This window comes from Lates calcarifer, linkage group LG23 (genome assembly GCF_001640805.2).
Source record: "Lates calcarifer isolate ASB-BC8 linkage group LG23, TLL_Latcal_v3, whole genome shotgun sequence".
Lineage (NCBI taxonomy): Eukaryota > Metazoa > Chordata > Actinopteri > Centropomidae > Lates > Lates calcarifer.
Window position 1 is genome coordinate 16,255,902 of NC_066855.1, and position 25,796 is coordinate 16,281,697.

At 42.8% G+C, this 25,796-nt stretch overlaps 1 protein-coding gene across 2 annotated transcripts; it reads right to left on the bottom strand.

The window, feature by feature from the left end:
* Positions 1-173: 173 nt before the first annotated feature.
* On the bottom strand, positions 174-25,795 carry kansl1a (KAT8 regulatory NSL complex subunit 1a). 2 transcript variants are annotated; one of them, XM_051066342.1, is made up of 15 exons: positions 25,286-25,795; positions 20,996-22,466; positions 12,193-12,334; positions 11,923-12,006; positions 10,329-10,438; positions 9,026-9,167; positions 7,496-7,661; positions 6,800-6,955; positions 6,012-6,233; positions 5,658-5,812; positions 4,182-4,303; positions 4,035-4,092; positions 3,010-3,122; positions 2,649-2,901; positions 174-1,992 (listed from the first exon to the last, which is right to left on the bottom strand). In XM_051066342.1, the coding sequence occupies exons 2-15, from the start codon at positions 22,396-22,398 to the stop codon at positions 1,783-1,785; spliced, it is 3,336 nt and encodes a 1,111-aa protein (XP_050922299.1). In that variant the 5' UTR covers positions 22,399-22,466; positions 25,286-25,795; the 3' UTR covers positions 174-1,782. The 2 variants fall into 2 exon arrangements, with proteins under 2 accessions (XP_050922299.1, XP_018544901.1); XM_018689385.2 differs by having other exon boundaries at positions 4,182-4,306; positions 25,286-25,794.
* Position 25,796: the final 1 nt, after the last annotated feature.

The following is a 25,796-nucleotide window of genomic DNA, read 5'->3' on the forward strand; positions in this document are numbered from 1 at the left end:
TGCCAGAAATCACTCCTGAACGTTCACTGTCAAATCTAATGTGTCAAATCGAATAATGAGCCTTTGATACCAAAAGACCGACACACAAATCAACTGACGACAGTGAACCAGTGTGTGGAGGAGTGATTTGTGGCAGTTTTTACACTTAAAGACTTGAGGCCAGAACAACTGCACCAAGTTAAACATAAATGTTTTAATGGTACTATTTACAAAAAAGAAAAAACAATTCTGCTTTTTGATTAGGTTAACTGCTGCAACAATCGAACAGGTACATCGACATCTTGCTTAACTACAAAAGAAAAAAAAACAACAGTGATTGAATGGCTGTGGCATAAAAAGGTGTAAAATGAAAACAACCATAGATTTTTTTTTTTTTTTTTTTGCATAGCAATTAGGGTCGGGGCAGGAGGGGAGGAGAAGGGGAGGGGAGAGGGTGAGAGTGTGGTGGTTATGTGGACATTTGCAGGGTGGTAAAAACAAAATCCTTGCAATGACAGTTTGGATCTGATCAATTTGATAGAGAAATTATTTAAAACAGCAGAAAATATTCCCTTAAATTGAAGAACCTGAGCTCAGGAAGGGAAGGGGTCAGGGTGGGGAGAGATTCTAGCTGAGAGCTGCTACATTTGAAAACTGAACCAGAAAAAAAGGGAGGTGGGAGCGGAGGGGGGGGTAATTGTGTTACGTCTATATTTTGCCACAATTTGACTTGTTGTAATACAGCAACAATTGAGGAGAAAAAAAGATTAGCAGATGGTGCGAATTATCCCCGTGATTTATTCCTTTTTTTTTTTAATAAGTGGAAATCTTTACCGTGTGCTGTTGTGATAAGACTAACGTTAGCATGTTTCTCAGCATGCAGCAGCACTTTTCCGTAAGGGGCAAGTGCTTGAAAAAGAAACGCCCCAGTCCTGTTATATACCGTCAACCCTCTGATACAGAACAGAGTTTTTAAAAAAAAAAAGAGAGAGACTGAGGAGGGTGAGATGGGAGCTGGACACTCTCCAAACACACACAAAAAAAAAAGACGGTAAAGGAATGATTTAACTAAAAAAGAAGAAAACACACAAAGAATGTGTTGTTACTCTGGAACAGACGGAACAAATACAAATAAAACATGTCAGGAATGAAAAACAAACAAAGAAAAAGCAAACCAACAAAACTAGACTTGGCAGTTGGAGAAGTGCTCTGGTGATTTCAGGCGACCTCTAGGGGGAGAAGAAAGGAGAGGGGAGGGGCCACATCTCAAATGTACCTGTTTATTTGGATGATGGTGGGGTGGGGGGGGGTATTTTTTCTTGTTTTGTTATTTGTCACTCCACTAAAAATGTACATGGGAATTACAAGCAAACTAGTCAATAGAAAACACCCTTTGGCCATATTTTGAGGAGTCCGCTACATAGTGCGCTACAAGTGTACACGCGACATATGAAACACCACTAAGCCCCCATGTACATTGTTTAGCCTACTACAGAAATCTTTTTTGTAACGTGTAGTTTTATACTTTTTTTTTTTTTTTTTTTTTTTTTTTTACATTTATCCTTTTTTCCTGTGACAAAAACAAGTGTAGGGAAAGGCTTCTATCTCCATAATGTTCACTAAAAACTGTGAAAAGTATTAGACTGATGTTTGAATATCAAACAACAGGAACCCATTTAATATCTTATTCTGCTTTGAGGTTCTGCTTGTTAATGCCAGAGAGGAGGGGGAGGGGTGGGGTGCGTTTCAAGGGGGGGAGAGGAGGAGGAGAGGGGCCGGGCGACCTCAGCCTCAGTCAGTCATTCATCGGTGGGTGGAAGCCTTGTGTTTGGGGGCGCTCTCGTCATCACAAGGCAGATCCATGTCGTCCGAATCCAGACGTCCGTAGGCTGTTGCTCGGCAACCTGAGATGCTGCGCATTCTGGGCCTGATGTGGTGGTCGCTCTCGGCCTCGGGCTCCGGGGCTGGGTCTTCTGGCAAGGGGAAGCTACGACGCTCCCACGGTGCTACCGTCTGAAAACAGAAGAGTTTATGTTATTGTACGCCTGGAGATGGGTAACAATTTAAAGGTCAACTCTGGAGTCACCACCATGGACATTAAACTGTGATTTTACTGCACAGAACACAGGAGCTGATGGAATATCCGTTCTCAAACTGTGGTACTTTTACTAACATGAGGGACTGGTGATCCGTACAGGGTGTCTCTGGCCCGATGACAGCTGGGATAAGTTCCAGCCCCCCCCCCCCCAAACAGATAAGTGATACAGATTATAGATGGATGCACTAGCCGTAGGGATTTCTGCTCAGCCTTAAGATTTGATGATGTGATGCTAATGAAAATTAGCTATTTGTTGCTTCATGGGATCCAGAGCTTAGCGATTAAAAGGCACAGTAACTCAGCCTCTACTGCTTTAATTCAAGCCAAGTAAAATGTATTTTTATTGCCTTTAATGGAGGTATGAAGCCTCCTTAAGTAACAGAGCGTCTTCATGTGGGAGTGAGGTAAGCCAACGGTTAACAGACTAATATAATCACACCTAATCTCAGATGTTTCCATGGTGATTTGAAAGCTGAGTAGTTCTTTCTCATTCAAAGAAAAACAGATCTATTCTGTGGTCCAGTACCACCTAATCAATAATGTGAAGAATTAAGGCAATCACGGTACGTACCCGTTCTTCAAAGGTGAAGTCCGGTGTCGAGCACCTCGTGTCCTCGCTGGACAGCAGCCGATGGGAGTCCCTGGAGCAGGGCGTATGGGGGTTGGAGGCGGTGTCGGGGCTGGCCGGGCTCATGGGCGATGGCACGTGGCTGTAGTCGTGCAGCATGGGGCAGTGGCCCGGGTCCGGGGACGCGGGCTGAGGGGTGGGAGGGTTGGTCCCGCACAGCAGCGGCGTGGTCCGTCCATCGACGGATTTGTACGACCTGAGGGACGAGGTGATCGACGGTGAGAGGACGACACGTTTAGACACATTGGCAGTCTGTTATGAAATACTAGCTTATCAGGCGTGTTAATGGTTGTGTGGTAGTGACCTGCTGCCTCTCCTCTTAGCCGGAGCCAAGGCCATCCAAGTCCAGCGGGCTCGCTCCTGATCCTCATACGGCTGATGGAGCTGGATGAAGGCTGCATCTGTCAGGTCCTCCACCTGCAGACACAAAACACCATCAGGACCCTGTCACTCTACAAACTGCTGTTCAATACTGTGTCTATTAATCAACTGACAAAAAAATAATGCCCACATTTTTGATAATTGATCACTTTGGTACTTTGACTAAAAATACCAAAAATGTGGTTGTTCCTCTTTGTTAATTTGTAAAACCACAAAGAAAGAATTTACACAATTTGATGCTTCACTGTCTTTTCATGCCTAGAACCTGGCCCAGCAACATAATATGGCTACAAACGACCCTTAAACTGCAAAGCTGTGGCTACACAAAAGGCCGTGGTTACACTGGTACTCACTCTGTTCAAAAATAATATCTGTAATGATAGAACAAGTGAAATATAAGAAACCAGAAGTTTTTCTTAAGTTTTAGGGGGCAAATGTCATATTAGGGCCAGTACAGTGTCTTAGAACTGTCTGGAAAACCCTGAATAAGCATCACCTGGAGCTGGATACACAGCAGAAAACAGATGGGAGGAACCAAAGGTTTTACTATTCACACATAAAAACATATTGTAACTACCATTATTATGGTAGGCTAGAAAAAAACACATCAGATCTCTGTAAAACTACATTTAAAGATCAAAATCTGATCAGACAAGATTATGAATATGTCAACTTGGACTTGGACTTGGAAAATGTGATGGAAAAACCATCTGCCATTTTATAGACTAACCAAGAGAATCTGCATTTAATCCTTTGTTAAAATCATTGCTTGTTGCCCTACTTCAGTCTGAAAGGTTATTAAACTGCATCCATGGAGTTAGAAATTTAACCACCAGGTGTCACTTTAAATATCTGAAGTGCAGGGGATATATTCTGTTTTAGTTTATTAGTGAGTTTAGTTTAGTTTAGTTTACAGCTGACAGGTGAAGTTTAGTTTCAAACACTGACCTCCCGTTCATCCTCCTCTTCAGTTATGGGCTGGGAGAAAATGTCCACTACTCGCCAACTGTGCAAAAAGATGAATTAACGTGAGTGCAGGAAACCAACAGTCGGTTTAACTCAGCTCCTGTGTCAGGCCACAGGTGTTTTTATTACCTGGGTGTGAGAATCTCTTTGTACTGCAGCTTCTCCACTCTGGTGGTGGCAGCCACAGACATGGGGATCACTATGTTGTTGATGTCAAAGGAGCTCTCGCCTCGCCTCCTCTTGATGGGCTGCTGCTGGAGGTCAGAGGAACAACGTGAGGATGACACACAGAAAACAGGCGACAGCAAACACTGACACACCTGTAGAGCAATCTGAAAACAGCAGCAGCACAACCTCATAAACTGCCCTCAGGACTGAATCAACACTTCCCTGACTGAGTTTCACAGTAGCTGTTTTCATTACAGGAAGAGTTGGATGCTAAGTTTAAGTCACATGATGAGTTCACACCAAAACACATTTTGTATTTTTGGAGAATTATAGGATTTAGATGAAACGGACGCAGTGGAGTTTAACACACTAATAAGGATAATTTCTTATCTAAGTGTATTTTTGTCCAGATCACCTGCATTATGTTGTAACATGTTGTGTCTAACTGTGGGGGATTTCTAACAGATAGTAGTAAATACTCCACTCCTGTAAAGACATCAACAGGCATCATTTAAATATCAACACCTTTGCTCTTTCTCAGATGATTCTTGTATTCATGTGGTTAGTAGAGCTGCAGCAGCTGGCCTGATGTTAACTTTTCAGTTTCTCTGATTCAGTGTTTTTCTTTCCTACCACTTTTTATGCCTCAGTAATCACAGAAAAAACAAGAAAATTCAGTTTCAGTTTTCGTTTCTTTTCTTGCCCACCCACTCACATTATCAGTGTTTCACAGACACAGGTCCTTCTTGGGCAGCAGGTAGATAAAATCACATGGTTTCAGCTTCAGTAAATCGTACATTAGAATCTCGTTTCGCTCTTTTCAAACTAATTTTTGGACACACACGTTTGAGCGGAGTGAGCTGCAGTAACTGAGTAGTGTATAGACATAGCCTGCATGGGAGGTGTTCAGGGGACATCTGTAAATTGCAGCTACAAGAAATAACCCAAGTTTTCCTTCTAAACTGCATGAGTCTCTGTACACACACACACACACACACACACTGCACCATCCACCACCACAAGTAAATTCTTAATCTGAACAGTGTCTGGACGCCTGATGTTTTAGAGCCTTTAACTTCCTCATTATCTGTCACGAGATTTGTACAGTGAAAGAAATAGAAATTGTGCATCTTAATTGTAGTTCATTAATAATATCCTATCACACTGCCTCTCCTGCCTGATGGAGGTGATGGAGGCTAAAATCTGGTCTGGTTTGTCTGATCTCATAAGCATTCAGCACCAGAACTCAGAGCATCGAGGCATTTAAAAACAGGGCTGGGTTTGTATAACTTTGTAACGTGCCATGCTGTTATCCTGTGAAACTGGAAGCTCGTCAACTGACCATCTGAATCACTAACAACCAGGTGGCAGCCCTAGTTTAGCCCCACTTCTCTATCAAGCCCAACAGAGTTGAAATGCAGTCCAGCGTTTCCTTACAGGTGTGCTCGGGACGCTCTGGCTGCCGGGCCCCAGTGGTGTGGAGTTCTCTGAGGATGTGGACAGCTGGCGCGTCAGGGGGCTGTGAAGGGACGAGTGCATGTTGGCTACAGTTGGGCAAGGGCTGCTCGAGTCCAAGAACAGTTTAGGGGAGGCTGGAGGAGAGGAGACAGATGGATTTAGACGACTGCTCGGTTTTCTTAAGCCACAAGAAACTCATCACTTAATTTAACAGCACATCTACACTGAAGGAAAAGTGTCTGGAACCTTCAGTCATCACATTAAACAGACCTTAGGATGAATGCCTTTCTAGTGCAGATATACAACTCTGGGCTTCATTCATTAAAGACTCACTGTCAGCTCTATCCAGCGAGGGCTCTCTTAATCTCTTGCGGCTGTAGTTTTTGTCGAAGGGCCCTAAGGGGGTGGAGAGGGCCTGCAGCCGCTCAGTCTTGCACACGGCCTGGCCCTCGAGCCTGGCTGTGTTTAGCACAGCACCACTGCTGCCGCTGCCGCTGCTCACACCACCGTCCATGGTCCTCGGCTTCTCAGCGCGGTTTTTATAGTGGCCCAGTCCTGCAACACCAGGAACCATTCAAGTTTTACCATTAGATGGCGTTTTTTCATGGAGTAGAGGGTTTAAAATTTAAATATCAGGGTGTCTGCAAGCCCACAGATTCATAACATTTGACACATTGGTTATGAAAAGTGTGTATGTTTCACCACTAATAATAGAAGTAACAATGAAATCTACTGTAGCTCTGCATGTGGTTGCAAAAGCACTGTAGCTGTCTCTGCTCCGTGGTGTTATGAAATAAAATGGTTACAGGGAAAAAATGGTGTTATGAAATAAAAACAGCTGGAATTAAATACAAAGGACCTGCAATAACCTCTGTGAAAAACATAGTAATGAGCACAGGTTTACAAATACATTGGCTCATTTCACAGGAATATTTTATCTCCATTTGTGTGATTACTTGGTCTTAATCTCTTTAATATGGAAGAGGACTCTAAATTGAAAACTTCTATTTATCAATATAACTTCAGACAGCGTCATAGCATCACTGTGTAGGCATGAGTTAGTTAAACGGGTTAAAGCCTCTTCCCTCAGAGGCCTTTGACTCAGTCACATTTGTACTTACTGACTGCCATGAGTGAGTTGGTGAACTTGTGCTTCTCTTTGGACGAGGAAAGCTTGTGTTTGAGGGAGAGCTTCTTCAGTGGTTTGCTTCTCTCCAGTGACTTGTTCTGCCACTGGCTCTTCATCACCTGCTGCAGACGTAGGCCTATACAAACGTCTGAGGAAGAAATAAACACAGTGAGGGAAGTCTTACAAGTGTGCAGTGTATGTAAAGCTGGATACTTCACATTTACTGTCTTCAGCAACATTAACTATTCACAGTGGCAAGCCAAAGGCAATCTATGAGCTTATGCCAAATCCACTGTCGTCCTGTGGTTGTAAATACAACTTTAATTATGTATCAGTCCTCAGAGATGTGTGCTCTGAATTTAGGACAAAACATGACAAACTCCTTAATAATCACAAAAATATCTTGATCTATGGGAACCCTGGGTAACACTTGACAATATTCTGAAGACTCCAAGGTAAAAGCAAAAAGGACACCACTGTCACTGTCATTAACTGTTGCACTGAATTACAACCCCTGACACACACACACACAACATTTCCAGTCATCTACTCTACTTCTAAGAACTTCCTGGAGTGAATTCTCTCTCTTTGGCCACTCCCTGTTTGTCTTCCCCTCTGGATGCAAAGCAGGAAATGTCAGTGTAAACTTGAATTCGTCTTTGAGTGAGAGAGAGCCTTGAGTACTGACCGTCAGGAAAGGAGAGGATGGGGTGGACGCCAAGATCCAGTCTTGACAGGCGCTCCAGGGTGGGCAGCTCATACTGGGGGTCTTCTCTGGGGGTGGGCCAGCCACCACACATCACACAGCTGGGGTTAACCCTGCAGTTACACTGAATACAGCTGCTTCTCTGGGCCTGCGGGTGGACAAGACAAAAAGGTTTGTAGACCACGTAAAATTCAGCTGTGAAGACCTCTACTCCTACATTAAAACAACTGTCAAATTCATGTTAATTTGTAGAATAAATTTCTACAATTTAATGCACCACAAGAGAGAGGTGAGTCAACATTTCCCTCCTAACATCACTGTGACAATATACCTGTAATTTTCACATGGTTCTAATATAAGTTGTACTTAGTACTGAAGAGCAGGAGACTTTAGAAGCCATAAACAACAATAACTGCAAAAATACAGGAAATGCAGCTTCAGCTTTGTCCTAACACTATAAATCAAAAAGGTATAACAACGTCTAGACTCATACACAGATACTCTTTATCAATCACCACTTATGACCCACTAGAAGAGAGACCCCAACCTCTGTCTGTGCTTTCTTATGTCTTATTAGCACTGTTTTTGGGTTTGAATCCTGGTTAGGCCAGGGTTTCCTCCAGGTACTCTGGCTTCCTCTGACTGTCTAAACACATACTGGTTTGGTTAACTGGTGATGCTAAATCGCCCATAGGCGTGAATGGTTGTTTGTCTCTATACATCAGCCCTGTGAGACTGGCGACTTCAATTCTCTAAGGATAAGTGGTATAGCTAATGGCTGAATTGGATGGGACATTTCTGGGCTTACACTGCTCTCTCCATCTCTGTCAGTGTCATGGATGTACAACGAGCTACAGGTTTGTGTTTGTTTGACCAAGGGTGGGGCAGAGCTTGGGGCTGCATTCATTCAGGTGTGGCATGTTCCTGCAGGGTTGTGCGTAGGTGTGGGCGTGCTTATTTGTGCCTTAGAACATTTCCACCATGAAACAATCAGAACATAATGTTTTATTTTACTAACATCAACTGACAAATCTTGCATATTATACCTTTAACAGTAAATAGCCGGCCGAAAAAATTAAATAACTACACATACAGTAAGACATTTCTGATTTTCAAGGCCTCACATGAAATGTCCCACAGAACTCCGGGTCGCTATGATGTTGGGGGGGCATGAACAATCAGCCCATGTTTCTGTTTTCCTCAACTGAAACTTGTGAGTCGTCACAAGGGTGATTACTCTTCTTCTTTGTTGTGTGACTCCGGAGGAAGATGCCCTACTTTTTCATAAATAAGTCAGCCATCTCTTGTTTACTCAGCTATTAGGTTACAAACCAGGGAATTAATCGGCGAGTGCAGCTTAAGAGCACACACAATGTTGTCAAAGAACTGAAGTCCACTTCACTGCTCTTAAATGTGCAGCCAAGTATTCCACATATTCACAGCATTTTCATACCGATTCCGTTCTATTAAGATGAAATCACTGCAGGCACAAGCCCAGATGGTCAAGCTCACCTTGCCATTAAGGTTGGGCACAGTGTTGGGCTGAATGAGCCGCCGTCGTCGACAGCCGACTAGTGGTCGTGTCCTTGCAGCCACACACGTGCTGTCGTAGGCCAATGGCTGCTGGTGCTTGGTGTCACCACTTTCTGCCATCCTGTCACAACAACAACCGACAGAGCAAATGAGGTTACATGTGAAAACATAACAACACATTTTGATTCAAATAACACTCAAGTTAATTGACAATATTAGTAACACAAACACACTGTTCATAAGTAACATAACTTAGTGACATGAGTTAGAAATTGAGGGTAAAATAAACACTGGTTATTTTTGCAGGCATCTGGTTGAGCAGTGAATTAAGATCAGGATATTTGATGGAAAATAAGGATACAACTGATGACTACTTTCACTATCCATTAATCAGCAAGTTTTTTTTCTTGATTAATTGATTGGTTTTGTCACTAGTGTCGGAAATTCATTAAAAATGGCCATCATGTTTTCCCAGAGTTGGTGATGTCTTTAAAAGTCTTGTTTTGTCTTACCACCGGTCCAAAACCCCCAAAACATTTAGTTTACAATGATAAACAACAGAATAATAAAACAGAAAAAACTAAGTTCTCACACTGGAGAACCTGAAACAAGCTTGAAAAATGGCTCATATTAATATTAACTTATTGTCAGTTTAACCTATTAATGTCCACAGTGGATTGGCTGAGCTTAACATAAATCAATTCAAATTTTTGAGACTACAGTACAACATCCTATTATTAGTCATTAGTTCGAGGGGGTTATGGTTTTTAGATTTCCCATGAAAACACCTTTTGAAAAACAGGTTAGGAATTTTAGATCTTCATTTTCTGACTTTTTTTTCCTGGATTCTTATGATATAGAGAAGAAAAATGAACTACTAATGAACTAAAACTAAGGATTGTTATCTCCCAAATACTTTCTTGATCAATCATTTTGTCTGAAAATGCCCATTATAATCCCAACAGCCTTATAAAATCGCTTCTTTTATTCAACCAACAGTCTTCAACACAGAGACAATCAGTTGACTATCTTACATGATCGTTAAATCTTTACATTTGAGAAAGGTGAACTAGTAAAGATGGATTATTTCGGCTTGAAAAACAACCAAAACTAATTATGTCCATGTCAATCGGCTAATTGTTGCAGCTCTGAGTAACATCAGCATCTCATAATTACAAATCCATCAAAATCCATTATTATCAAGAACTCCCCCTCTCGTGTTTCTCAGAAAGCAGCTTTCCCTTCTGGGAACTTAAAATGAGGAAATCATTATCAGCTGTACCTGCTGAGGACACCGTTGACTGGCTGTCCGTTTTGACCTTTCCAGGGGGCGGCATCTGCGTTGGTGACGTGGGCGGGGCCTGTGTGCTCTAGCCGTTCTGAGCCGACATCCTGCATTGACAGATAAGACGAAGCCAAGTGAGACTACACCTCATGTTAACTGGCACAGGGGAAACACAAACACAGGCCAGACCAGCAGCACTTAGCGAAGGTGGGATATTTAAGGAAACTACATAACAGACAAACTGAAGCATCCTGGTGCTGTGGCCTTGAATTATTCAGTCTGGATTTGTGAGAAGGGACGGGCACTCCCAAAGCTTATAAACTTGGTGTGCACGGTCCTAACCATGCACAATTTTTATCTCCTACTTCAGTTTTTTTACACAAACACTCATAATTTCAATCAAACTTAAGTCTTGCCCTCATAATTTGGAGGTCTCATTTCACTTGTTCCAAACATTTTCCTGCAATATTTATCCAGCAATTCATCGTTTAAAGCAGATCGTTTTTGTTTTAAAAAGAAATATGCCTCAGCAAAGACACAAAATAACATAATTTAACAGTAACAAAGTGAAAACGGACTCATCAACATGCAGTAGTCTATATGTAAACCACCAGGATTAGAGGCCACATCTGCAGCTGTGCTGGTTTAACAAACATTTGTATAAACAATTTCAACAAATCCAGAGAGATGGGCTCATCCTGTGATAAATTATTTGGCAATTATTCAGATATGGATGTTGAGGGAGCTTTACTGCACTAAAGGTCTTTTGTCTGATTCACTCAGACCTGAGGGGACAGATAAAAAGAAATAATTTCCTGTGAACATGTAACATTTCATTTCCATCTGATGCTTTGATTTTCAAGAACAAACAAGTAGAATGTCTCACTGATTATCAGGTACCTATGAATGAAGCTGCAAACGAACATTTACATAGTGCAGAATAAAGGGTGGTTTAATCAAACATTTACATTTAACTTGATATATTTACAGACTGAAAATGTATTTCTGCAATCTCTTTTGTTATAATCATTAATATACAGGCAGTCCTCTATGACAGTGTTTAATCTAGTGCTGTTTTTGCTGAGCCTTTGCTGCAAGAAATGTCACCTAAATTGCAGCTGAACTGCAAGCTTTTGCAATTTTTACTCATAACTACAGTGTATCACGAAATAAAAAAAGACGAGCAAATTGTCATTTCTTTCCTCAATAATCACAAAAAACTCTGGGGATCCTGTTGCTAGGATCAAGCACAAAATGCCGAACACTCATGAAGAGTTGCTGCATATGAGAGCCAGAAGACCCTTTTACACGGCCTGTTCAAGGCAGGAATGTTGTGATACAAAATGACTCACTAAGCAGCATTACACTAGCTATTGTAAAGCAAGGCGGTGTAATCAAGGGTCTTCTTAACGCCAATATAGTGCTATCTCTGTGTAAAAAGGGCTAGAATTAAGAACAACTTTAAACTGTTGATGATTCACAACAGCTGTATCAGCTGTGAGGCACTGGAAATTAATTCTGTTTATATTCTAAGCCCTAATAGACAGCATATGGCCAACTGTACAGGAAAACACACCTCCACTCTGCTTACCTGAGTACTGACAGGCTCTGCTTTCACTTCTGCCCCAGGAGCAGGCACTGCGCTGGGGGCAACACCTCCCAGCTCTACTGAGCCCTGTGAAATCAAGACCTGAGAGTTAAACTTCCACCCCAAAGACAAACACAAGGAAGCCACCGAGTTAAATGACACGAGTGCAGAGACAGTGTGTAGTGAACCAGCAGCCTTTCTCCGACCTAAACCTAACCCTTACCCGACACACAGTATCTAACAAATGCGACTAACTCGAACGTGACGACTGACCTTGCTGGCGCGGATCTGTCTGTAGATGTCGGTTTGCTGTCGGATGCGGTACTCCAAGTCCGAGATGTGGGCCTGGAGCCAGTTCCAGTGGCTGATGATAGCAGCTCTCTCCACCGTGTAGCGGCTCTCTGCCCGCTTCCATCTGGGGGGGGGGGGTCAAAGAGGATGTGAGTATGAGATTATGGACCTAAAGGTGCAACAAAATGCCTGATGATTTATATATTATGAACAGAGCTGAAGCTGTTTTTCAATAAAGTTATTTGTGAAGCCAATATTGCCAAAAATAGCTTTAAATGTGCTTTTGTCTATTTTATATCATTGACACCTGAATATCTGTTATAAAACATTTTAAGATGCCACCTTGGACTCTGAGAATTTTGTTCACATTTTCCTGACATTTCATAGACCACACTTCATCACCATCAGCAGATTAAAACAATAATAAAAAAATTGTAAAAGCTGCAGCCACCACAAAATATAATTATCAAGTAGTTTACAGTCAAATATGGTGAGTGTCTGGTTTGTTATGACACATCCCATCAAATATAAGACACTGAAAACAATGAAACTGATTATTTAGAGCACATTATGAACTGAGCCTCTAAGCATTTCCTCTATCAGACTGCAGAGGTCAGTGAATCAGCATTATACAAAGCTCCCAGCGACTGCAAGCACCCCTTAAAAGCTTTCTGATCAAAAAAACAATATGATCAGGTGTGCATTGAAAGTGTGGGATAAATGTAAAAAAGGGGATTTCCATTTCACTTCCTTATTCAACGACAGGATGAATGCCAGCTGAGAGCAGAGTACTCCATTTTACCAGTATGACACACAGAATGGGCATTTCAAAGGCAGACATGAGAGGAAAATGTCTGCTCTTGCACCAAGTGGCAGCGACCACAGAGGGCGCTGTTTCATCAAAATAGGGGCCCGCAGTGACCGTGGTTTGAACAATGAAAATAATGACTCAGATGGCAGACAAAGATAGACCTTGCACTGCCTATGTGCTTTCTCCTCCCCACACCCGTCTCTGTTTTCAATTTTCTAGAGCTCCACCATGGATGGAGGAAGTAGAGGAGAGGGCTGGAGCACTGAGAGAGGGAGGAGAGGAGATGGGAAGGAAAGGAAATGGGGAGTTGGAAAAAAAAAAAAAAAAAAAGAGGGACAACACAACAAGGGACTGGGAAGCTCTGGCAGCCTGGAAAGGAACAGACGGGCTTTAAAAGCAATCTACAAGCCACAGGGCACTGAAGGAGGGGGGTGGGGCTGGGTCAGGGAACAGTGCAGCAGACACTGGGATAACCAATAATCCAACCAGGAATCCTGTCTTATTGTGGAGCCGAGCGGAAGGAGACTTATTGTTGCTTTTGACGCAGACATCAGCCACCAATCAGTGCAATGAAAAATGTCATGATTCTTGCCTTTCAGCTGCAACGTTTACCCATCTATGGCTTCTCCACTGCAATACAGTATCAAGGACACTGCTGCAAATTCAGCTGCAGTGTTTACTGCTAATAACACTTCCTTTTCGCTGTTGTACTGACTCAATTGCTCTGCTCAGATAAACAAACATGTACCAGTTTCTTACACACTGCAACACTCCTGAACACGCCCCATGGCTGGTGCATCAGATCAATGCACTGGCAATTCATCTGCATGCCAGAGTCCCCCGTGGAGACGCATCTCAATAACAACGCCGGTGGTTCAAAGTGTGTCCCAAAATCATCTACTGCACAAATTAGCCTGTGTGTGCAATGATTCACTGAGCAGTGGGTGGACAACTGATCTACCAAAAGGGAGGATAGGCCAGGTGGAATGTCCCCGAGGGTGAAGTGGAAAATGATCTCAAGGAGATTCACACGCTGCAGCAGAGTCAAAACACTGGAGCATCTCAGCTTAAAAGGCCTCACACAAAAGGGGACACTGAGACCTGATAACAACAGAATATGGCTCAGTGGATCCTTGTATGGTTGTACCATAAAGGACTGATCTGGAGTTAATATATATTCAGCAGTTCTCTGGGTCCAACGGATGAGAGCTGACAGGAAGCAGGAAGAGCTAAAACTGTAGTTTACAGAATTAAAAATACACAGAGGCCGTTACGCGTCCAGTGACCTTAATCATCAGAGTAATGGAGGAGGAAGAGGAGGAGGAGTCAGCTAGCTGTATTGAGACATTCCCCCTACCCCATACTAGAATCTCAACCACCACCCCCTTTAACCAGGACATATTCCCCACCACCACCACCTCCTACTCCCACCACACACAAAGCACCAGCAGCAATCACTACAGCCGCCGTTTTCTGGCCGTCAGCACATTCTCCATTGTGGTGCTTCTCTGGATGTGGCGCATATGTTGCACGGTTTGCTCGGCACCTCTATACCATACTGACCCTTCCAAAACCAACATGACCACTCAAAAATGAACAGACCCCCCCCCCCCCCCCCCGGGGGGCTGAGAGCCATGCAGCCAATCAATACATCTACACCTGATGCTGGAAAATTACTATGAACACAGAGGACACATATTCTTGTGAATGTTTTCCCAGCCCCTGACATGTTCAGTCACTGTGAAGAAAGCACAAACTCATATTTATATCAACAACTCAATTGTCTCCTCCTCCTTTCCTCTACTCTAAAGAGAGTGTTTGTTAAAACTGGCAGGGGGGTGCACTTCCTCTCTCTGTACAGACACACAATTGGCCAGTGGAAGGAGATTAACTTTCTATTTGTTTGACACTTGAAAGAAGCAGCATGCTGCACACTTATTTAATGCCCAAGACATTAACCTGCTCTGCCCATTTTTTCCATCATGAGTTGAGTTTACATACAAGTGTTCTGATACACCCATTATATTTTATCCCATGCTCCATTACAAGGGAATTTTTATTATAAGCCGAATCTGACTGCACTATTATGTTTTCTCTTTTAACAGAATACAGGACTTCCACAGCTATTAAACAGGAGCAGACCATCCTCCCAAGGAATCATATCAACTTTTATTAATGGGAGATCCTACGTGGAAATATGTAACATTTACAACACACGTGAAGGTCCAAAACAAGATGCGCAAAACATTAAGGAATAGCTGAGGCGCAGTGAGCTGAGCTGCCTCTAAATAGCACAAAATACGCAGCCATCCACCTCATGTCCATCACATGCTTTCCACTCACCTCTGGATGCGAACGTCACCTGTGCTCAGCTGTTATCTGCAACACTTATGCTCACAAAAATATCACACGGTTTTGGAGTTCAAGTCCAAAGTGCCGCTTTCATCTAATGCTTTAACCCTCACTTAAATTGAGTTCCTTGTTTCAGCAAGGTTTTGCAGATGTGCCACGATTCTTCAAGTGCTGCCACTGATTGAAAACATGGATTTGAATGTCTGTATATTTTTTTCACTCATGCTCAGCCAATGAAGACAGGATAGTGGTCTCTAGCTCTCAAAAAGCTTCCTTCCACAATGGTTCAATGCTACACCCTCCAAACCTTCTCTGCAGACCATCCAAACAACAGGATTTTATCAAGCAAAGCTGTGATCCAGCCGACATCTTCTGTGTGCAGAAATATCTTTCTATTCAACACATCTCATCTAAACTGGATTACAGTTTTAATTGAAGCCTAATTTAGAGTAAAAAGTGCACTGTGCAGCTACATATACCTTTAAGGAAAATGTAGCTACAGCATTAGAACTAACAGATTCTCACACAAGGAAGCTATCCTGGATTTTATGGGCACTGGTGACAATAATTATCCCATGTTCATATTCCGAAATATGAGCTTCTTGAACAAAATCTACCAGAGGTTATGACTAAAGGTAAAGCAATACAAAGGCCTGCAGACATTTCGCTTTTCTTTGTCAAATGAAATAAAAAGCACCTTGCAATTACGCTTCAAGAACCAGTCATTCATCATCATTCATACTCAGTAACACGAACAAGGGAAATCAAAGCAGCAGCTGTCATTCAATTTATTTTTTGTTCTCTAGAGTCAGGGATTTTCAACCCCATTAAAAAGAGTAGAAAATTATTCCAACAACGGAAACACTCTGGAGGCTGAAAACAGCCTTATTTTTTAAGGGTTATTCTGATATGCCAGGACTGGCTGGCTAGCCAGAGTTTTCACAGGACAGCTGGTTAAGCTCATCTTTTACAGGAAGAAACTGCTCAGGAGCCGGGACTGCGAGAAAGAGAGAAAGAGAGAGGGAGAGAGGCAGAGGCAGGCCGACAGGGTGTGGGGCAGGAAAAACTAGAGAGGGCAAATTCAGCCGGAGAGAGCTGCAGCAGTCATTACATAAAAGAGGGGGGTTATGTAACGCCTGTGGGTTCGTGTTGAGGAACTCGGGCCTGAGCTAAACACATCCAGATGTGTCAAACAGGACAGAAACCTATACAGACGCTCACATATAGATACACACACAGGAGCAATGAAAAAGGAGGGGGGGAACATAGCTAAGCTACTCAGACTGCAGAGTAATGCTGAGCCATAAGCATGAAAGGCACGCTGTAGTCTCAGCCAACCTAGTTACCCTGATTCACAAGTAGCAGGCAGACAGACATTTTAACTGTGCTTACTGCATAAAGATCATACAAGCAACATGTGCAAATGCAGTATGTGTAGTTTTATCATCCTGCCTGCAAAAACCTGGGCACATTCCAGTTTTGGTTCAGACAACAAAATTTCAGACATTTTCATTGTTCTGTCTTTGAGCCATTATGTAAGATCTGAGATTTCCTGATGAGCATTATTGTTGCCTCAGAAACAAGAAACGGTGCCCACTCTCTACTGAACACAAGAACAAGCCGTGCTCCATGTAACGTGCCTAAATAACAGACTTCCCATGCCTGTCTAAGCTCTAATGCATTTACTGTTTAAGTCATTCTGCAGCCAGTAGATTGACATTAACATTCATTTCTGAAGCTAGCAGCACCCACACCCTGGTGGAGGCCGCTATGGACGTCACATTCACACAGAGACAGACGAGCAGAAAAGGCCCTGCAGCATAAGCACAGCAACAGATGTTGGCCAGTCCCCAATCCTCTAAGATACGGGAAACCACGTCTACAGTATAGACAGGGATGACAGGATTAGTTGTAAGCGACGCGCTGCATCCAAACAAGCAGCCCAAATAGGTTATTTTCCACACTGCTGTCAACTCGGCTGACGTTAAATAATTGAGGTGCTGCTGCCTTGAAGAAGACATTACATTGTCTGTAGTGTTGACTGGTGTAGAGCTGTAAGCCATTAATTGGTAACTGAGACAAAATGTCAGTTGTGAAAATGTGACATTATGGTTGTATATACACACACACCCTACTTCCTGGAAGAATAACATATTCACAATGAGGTAAGGCTTCTCCTCTGCGGGGTTGGGGAGCTGAGAACCAGTTTTCAACTCGCTGTGGGATGGACAATTATACAATGTGCATTAGACAGCTGCTTACATACAGATGGGCAGATTTTTTTACATTTCCAGGGCAGTGTTCACTATCAATATAGTACAGAGTTATTAAGCTTACATGTGCCGCTACCACTTGGCAAACGCTCACTAACAGCAACACAAAAACTCTCAAATGTAGCTTATTTGAGAATATCTGAGCAAAGTTACTTGGCTTTCTTGTTGTGCTCAAATTGCATAATTTCGCTGCATTGTGTAGAGAGAGAGGGGAATACAGGCCAACAACACCCTCTTGGCCTTTAAAACATGACTGAGCTAGCTGTCAAGTGCTTTCAGATCCAGCTTATTTTTATTTTTTTTGTTTAACTCAACTTTTTTTATGAGTGACTTCTCCATATGTATGAGCATCAGCATCAAGATTATAGTTTTCTGGACAACTAGATGCATTATGAAAAGAATTCAAAGCTTACTGACTGACTTTTGTGCAGCAGAACAATTTGCTATACACACAAGCAGAAGCCAACAATACACATGTACTCAAGTACACCTGGTCAAACGGAAGAAACAAGGAATTTTCTCTGCATGGGGTACACAAAAGAAACTTTTTGTCTTTTGTTGTGGTGTAAAGATTCTAAAACCGACAACAAAACTGCAAAACAAACATCCGCAAAATCATGTCGCGATACAGGAAGAAGGTACCACGATATACCCCCCAACCCCAGCCCGCTGCTACCACTGCATGTGCATCCTGTGGAGCTATTACTCTCTTTAAAGTTAAAGTCTTCTAACTGCACATGTCATACAACCATAGTTAAGTAAAAGGTAGACTAGTTTAATTAGCTCAAGATAAATAATAAGCCTGAGATTGCAGATCCCCCAACAGAGTGGGAACATTTAAAAAACACCGGTATGAACTGAACCATGGATTTGCTTGTAATACTGATCCACTGTCAAAAAAAGCACCAAGAAACATTTATACATTCATGGAGGCCTGTTTATACATGCTGACGAGTCTGCAGTTGTTAACAACCATGACTAAGGCTGTATGAGGGCACATACTGGTCGGCCTTCAGAAAGGTTTCATGGTAAAGCAGGAAGAAGACACATCATTTACTTGTTTACTTTAACAAAGAATAACTGCAGCTCAGATTGAAGCAGATGAAGGAAATTATTTTGCTACAGGGAACTTTCACTTGGTTGGTTAAAGATGTTAGAGGCTGCTTGGTTAAGAAGAGGAGGGAAAAAACATAGCAGTGACTGTAATGAGCTATGTAAGAGTCATGTTACCGCTGAACTCACTCACTCCTACTGTAAAGTCTGAATAAGTCTTTCTGATGCTTTCTAAAAAAATTGACTAAATGTAGGTCATGTGATTGGTCTCAGCAAACAACCAGAGGCATTTACTTTAACTAGAGGAGAAATATGGACAAGAGTGGAAACACAATCACTTGTGTGTAAAAAATGCACAGCATTATAATGTACAACATACTCACTGTGCTGAGGTAGAGCTACGAAAAAGGGTAAAATCTTTCACTGAACAATAAATCAATCCCCCAATCATGAACACCTTGATAGCCTATAATTAATGCAGCCTTTAACCTTATTTTCCATTGTCTGACATATATATATATATATATATATATTCTTTCACTACTAAAAACATATAGACATCATTAAATATACTATACAGCATTAAAAGTATACCATGTGTATAGTGTGGAAAGCACCTACAACTTTTTCAAAACCCCTCTAGCTATGTTTCTCTTTCGCTTTCATTGCAATAAAAATAAAATAAAATACATTAAATAGCCAAATATTAAAGAAATGGTTCTTATCTTTAATAATAATTGATGTGGATGCAATTTTGTGTTTGATGTTCTGATTATTTTTTTTACGTACCAAACAGCAAACTTCAAGTCATTTCTTACAGTAAAGAAAGTAATGTGATCACCTGAAAGGTGTTTTTATCTCCATGTGTAATTTAATGACTACAGAATAAAATGTATATAAGACAGACAGACTACATATACCTGTAGTTATGGTACAGCATACTGCCCAGCTGTCAGGCCTAGATTTCTTTTCCATAATGAGATTCCTTCGCTGGTTTACTTCCTCATTACAACATTCACTCTACTTATATCTCTTTTATATTACAGTCTGCAGTCACCTAAATACAAAGTACACAATATTCAAAAAAATTGTTGAATTTAAGGAAGCAATAAGCAGAATGGGAATTTACCAGCCCAAAAGAATTCTTTGTCTACAACCGCTGTTTACATAAACTACTCTTTATCACTTATCAGTATCTCTACTCCTTCCTACATTGTCAGGCCACATAAATGCAGCTCACTGTCCGTTCTCCTTGAAAATGACATGATAAACTGCTGTAATACCTCCTTTGACCTTAGACTGGACAGGACAAAGTATGAATACATTACAGTGCAACCATTTTCCACTGCTTCTGAATCCATGCAACAACACACAAGCTTCCTGTTAGGTTATGAAGATATTTAGGTCAAAGGTCTAAAGTCAACACAGTAATGGATAATAAAAATCCCTGTTCTTAGCTACTTTGTTAATAATCTACCCAATCCTACACAGGTCAGTAAGTCCATTAACGCTGCTGACCCACCTCCTGTGTTTTTTTGCCTCCTTCCAAACACTAATGACAGAAATGTGTACTCTGATGTGAACTTCCCATGGAATACATTTGCAAGCGCCTGCTGAGGTAAACCTGACATCCCACACCTTCTGCAAAACCACCATCACCTCACGTCACCCCCCCCTCCAAACTCTGTGTCTCTTCTTGGTTTCAGTTTAAATCAAAACATTCACTGGCTCCGTGGGCGCTCACTTGATCGCTCTGCAGATAAACAGAACGTTCAGTTTCAGCCTCAGCCCTCTCAGGAGGAAGCACCGCCGTGTGACGAGAGAGTGCTGCTTTTTTTTTTTTTTTTTTTTTTTTTTTTTAAACATTCAGTCCAATCGACGAGCCCAAATGTTCTCCACAGGATGATACCGCCCCACGACTATAACTGTGCTCTCTCAGGCAAACAAATCTCTACCCCTCCCCTGGAGTTTGACCCAGCCATTATTGAGGTAGTTATAATTGTCATTAGCACCTGCTAGGCCTAAGTAGCATATTGCAGGACCTAGAAATACAGGGACATTCACAGGACAGATGAATAGTTCCAAGTACCATGGAAATGTGAGAGTAATGAGAGTCACTTGAGTATGAGGCGAGTGTAACAAAATATAAATGAATCCTACTGCAGAGAGTTAAAATGAAACATTTTTCACATAAATGCTGCTTTCAAAATTGAACTGCAGCTTTGGCAGTGATTTATCCAGTGCTGCAGAACCAGAGATATATATACAACCCTACATAAGCTTTATGTGTACTTACATTTTGACATGCCGCTGCTCAATGTCCACTCTGGCCAACTCCTCCTCCTCCAGGTCAGAGTCCCCTCCCGAGCTACTTTCTGTTACATCTGAGTCAAAGGCGCTTTCTGCTGAATGAAGGTTGGCCGATCCGCTCAGATACAGCCTCTCCAGTTCCAACGGCATGGAGCCACTTTTCAAGAAGCGACTGAGGCCGTCTCTGTTATTTGACGAAGAGTGGCGCCCAGTCCTCCATGTGGTTGTGGGGGCCGCTGTCTCCGATTTGCGGTTACCAGCCAGTAGCCGGTTGAGAGCCGAGTCCAAGAAGCCTCCCAGCTGCTGCTGAATGTGCCGCTCCACCTGCTTGGCCTGTACCACCTGAAGACGTTTGCGCAGGCGCCGAAGCCGGCTTTCAATCTCGGCTTGGCGGTTGCTGTTGAGGAGGGTGCGTTCCTTGACATGAGCATCAAGGCTGTCCGAGGAAGAACTACAGGGCAGAGGAAGCTGTGGTGCAGGTGTGCAAGACGGGGAGCCCTGCTGGCTGCTGCCTGGTTTCTCCCTATCAGAGCCCTGTGGCTGACTGGTAGGCGTGCGTGAATCTGTCTCCTCCAAATTCACTTGTTCAGTGGGGTTAGGGTTGTCGTGGGTAAAGGGGGAAAGTGCAGCAGACTGAAGCACTGGTGGTTCAATTTTTCCATCTGTATTTTGAGAAACCCCAGAGGAATGCTTCTGTTTAAGGGTTCCTTTCACCGGGATATGCCCAGATAAAGTAGCTGTCAAGGTCTCAGAGTCCAAGGGCAGGTTCTGAGACTGAGAGTCTGTAGTGGCAGAAGGTTTGTCACCATTCACTGCCACTACACAGCCAGAGCCGGACATAGAGGCCAGCTTTTTGGCCAGGCCGTTAACAGGTGCCATGGGCTGGCCACCTCCGTTGGTGCTGCCACTCATGAAGCTTTTGAGCTGGCTGCCAGAGAGTTCAATCGCCTGCCTCTTCCTCAGCAGGAAGTCTCCTCCACCGTTAAGCAGGGAACTGGGCAGTATTCTGTGGCTTTTCAACACAGATTGTTTGATGAGGACTCCTTGCAGCTTGATTGACTCCTTAGTTGAAGGGACAGGTGTCACATCAGAGCATAGGTAAGAAGCCACCAGTGGCTGGAGCTTGCCCAGGGCCGAGGCCTGGGCCACAGAGTCGGCTTGGGGCTGCTGCTGCTGTTGTTCCTGGTCGCTGCCACAAAAGTCAAGAGGGCACTCTTCGGGGGCGGCCTTGCACTTAGCTGGGCCGCTGCTATGGATGAGGATGTTGCTGGCGTTACCGTTGTTCTCTGCACTGGCCGGTGAGAGACTTGAGGATGGGGCAGCCAGTTTGAAGCGGATGTGGTGAGCTTCGGCTGGGGCGTCGGTGAGAGCGGGCGCCATCGCAGCCATGCAGTGCAGAGGGACGGGCACCGCGGCCTGCTCCACACCACCCGCTTACTGCCCCACCTGAGGACAGCCTGGATAGACATAAGGGAGGGAATAAGACAAAAAATAAAGTTAAACACATTAGTCTAAATTCAAGCATATATTAAAACCTTACCACATCAAATTCTGATACTAGTTGGTGTGAGAGGATGTTGGGTGGAGAGGAATTTCTATCAACACTTCACAGGCAACATTCACAACCTTGCACAGTAATGGACCCAAAACCACAAGATGGCAACAAAGATATACAAACTATACCTAGAACATGTTTACATATGGATTTAAAAGAGAAACCAGCAGCTCTGGTTAAGTTTAATTTGTATGAGTACGCTCAGAATTATTCAAAACACAATCAAATAAGGAACAACAGTAAACTTCACAGTCTAAAAATGTATCTAGAAATAAAATACTAGAGTTCGGTGTCAAAGGAAGGTGGACTAAAACAAGCTTTGAAAGCAGTAAAACAAAATAATTATCTTTCTCCAAAATGAATATTATTTCCTAAGTGGAGAGTGACATGAAAGCTGGCTGTTACTATAGACAATAAAACATACACTTTGCATTACAGGTTCTGTAAGTCTACAGAAAGAGTGGAAAATTACTAACCACCATCCAAAAATAAAAGTACCATTTCTCAAACATCTGGCAGCAAACAAACAAAGAAAATGCACTAATACCACTGCTTAATAACAAGTCTGAGATACTGACTCAAACACAAACCGAGTGAATGTCTACAAACTAATCTAGTTAAAGGCCTAATCAAATGAACGGGTGACTCATTGACATTTTGCTGACCTGCCGGCTGCGAGTGTTGCTAAAAATGATCCTACAAAAGGAACCGGGGAAGGACACTTCAGGTGGATGAAAGGAACATCTCAGATGATCGAGTGCGCTCTTTATCTCTCTAACCGCTCACTTAGCTCTCACAAAAAATCTGAAAATGTAATCTGATTCACTATAATCACAGTAATGCATTTGTCCACACAGGATCCTCTTGAAATATTTACATAAATACCAAAAAATTAATGACATGCACTGACCTTGGGGGAGCTAACAATATACATGGACATCTGAGCTAAAATCCCAAGCCAATAAATAATTCCCACTACACCCATGCATGTGTGAACAAGCCTTCATTGTCATTTACTCAACAAGGCCCTTCTCTTTTAAAAAGAATAAGCTTTGAAAATTATTTCTGATGAGGCAAGAAACAGGAAAAGCCAATGCAAATTGTCCAAACCCCACTGCCCTACATGTGCCCTGGTAAATCAGTGTGCAGCAGGGTTCCTCCACACAGGCAGTGTAAGTAGGTGGATTTAGGCCCCAGCATTAGTCCAAAGCACATGATGTCATCCTGACTAGGTTCCTGTGTCAATTTCAGCTGAACACATTAAATCTTCCCAACATCCCAAATATCATTGACGGGAAAATCATCAATTTAAATATGGAAAAGAGCGACAATGACGAGATTACGGTGAAGTGGTGAACATACTGTTCGCACCGCTTTGTCTCCGTATCCACACTGAAGTTAAAAAACATAAAAAGGATCTCTTCAAATAACACAACAGATAAAAGCGAGCTCCATCTCCGCGTATCGTCTGCAGGGTCAGATGAATGGGGGCTCAGTATTTCACCGCAGTTTCTAGTCAGCGCGCACTACGCCATGTTGGTATTTCCGAAGCAGATTATGCAATGCAATACATCTACTTAAAACCGCCCATTCCGCTCTAAACACACCGAACGTGTTCACGCTACCCTTTGGGAATTTAAATATCTAACTAATTGGTATATACACAACTATAATTCACATGCATATTTTTAATACTGTGTATGTGCAAACTGCCTAGCCGGAGATGCGACAAAAATGTCCACATCCAACGTTAGCCAACCATAACGTAATCACCAAAATGTCTTCCTCATGTTTACAAAAAAGCCATTTGTAAATATAACAAGACTGGCGCTTCTGTCCAGGGTGCGTTCAAGTGTAATTACGTTATTCACAATCTTGAATTCTCACAAATAGAAAGACATATTAGACCAGTGGGTATCACTGGACTGTGCGAGAAAAAAAGCAGCCGATCACGACATGAACCGAACTGCCCAAAGATAAATATCTCGTTAAACCCTGTCACTTTATACACCACTGCGTGCAAATTAATGCGCTTCTAGCTGCTGGCTAACGTTAGCTGAGTAAAAGCTGCTGATGCAAGAAACACAACCTGCTCGCAAAGCTAGTGTGCGGGTCTCGTAAAGCCAACTGCAGTGAAACGCTGCCTGCCCTCCTCACATTATGCCTCATTTTGTAGCTTTCCTTTCAGTATCGCGACTTAACGATTTTTAATTCTTATTAATGCGAAAGTCGCTGGCTCTAAGCAAAACTCGTTAGGGCAAGTAAACATTTTAGTCCCTGGCTACGTAACATACGCTCACCTACCTCATAGTTTTAAGTCAATAACGCCCAGAGATATTTTATGTATTGTACGTAAAAAGCTACCATAATACAAGCACTAACGTGAGAGTCAAATCCAGGTGCTGTAATATGTGAAACGTTAATAATTTGACCACAGTAACATGACAGCTTCACTCATTATGGATCACAACTTATTTTAAACAACGCTATTGCAGAGCGGAGACATGGTGTGCATTGCAATTAGTCTACGGAAATAAATATGAGGCAGGCTGTTGTTGTAAATCTAGTGACTGTCCTTTGCTTTACCTGAGCACAAAGGGCTGGTGGGGTAGAGAAAAAAGAAGGGTATCGTTAATGCAGATATGTCTAAAGCGGAGAAGTTGGGGAGTAGACCCTTGCCAGTCTAGCTAGCTCGCTAACAAAGAAAAAGGAGGAACCTACCACGTGACGAGGTTGCACTATCCGAGGGAATTTCGGCAACAATCCCCTGCAGTTTTAGTGGAAAAAACCAAGGGTACTAACACAAAAAAGGGCGGTTCGATTCGATCACTCTGCCATTAATTAATCCAAAAATGCTGCCAGATCGCCGAAAAGAGGCCCGGTTTCACAGAGCCGCTCGGGTTCGTTCCGGATTCAGGCAATGGGCGAATCAACGATCTACACCTTGCTCGCTCGCTCGCCAGCTAGCTCGCCTCGCCGCTACGAGCGAAGATAAGGCAAGGCCGTGAAACGGTCCTTTCTACTCCAAAATACTTCAATTGTAGGCGATTTCGCGGTAATCCTTTACCAAAAATTCCGATTCTCAATAAGCGAAAGGTAATCCAGATGGCAATTTGTCGCGGGGCTTTTTCTCTCGTTTTAGGGAGAGACGCTTAGAAAATGGCGGCTAGCTCCGCTCCCTCGGATTTGAGTCTGACAAACATAGAAGTGCTGTGTGTGTGTGTGTGTGTGT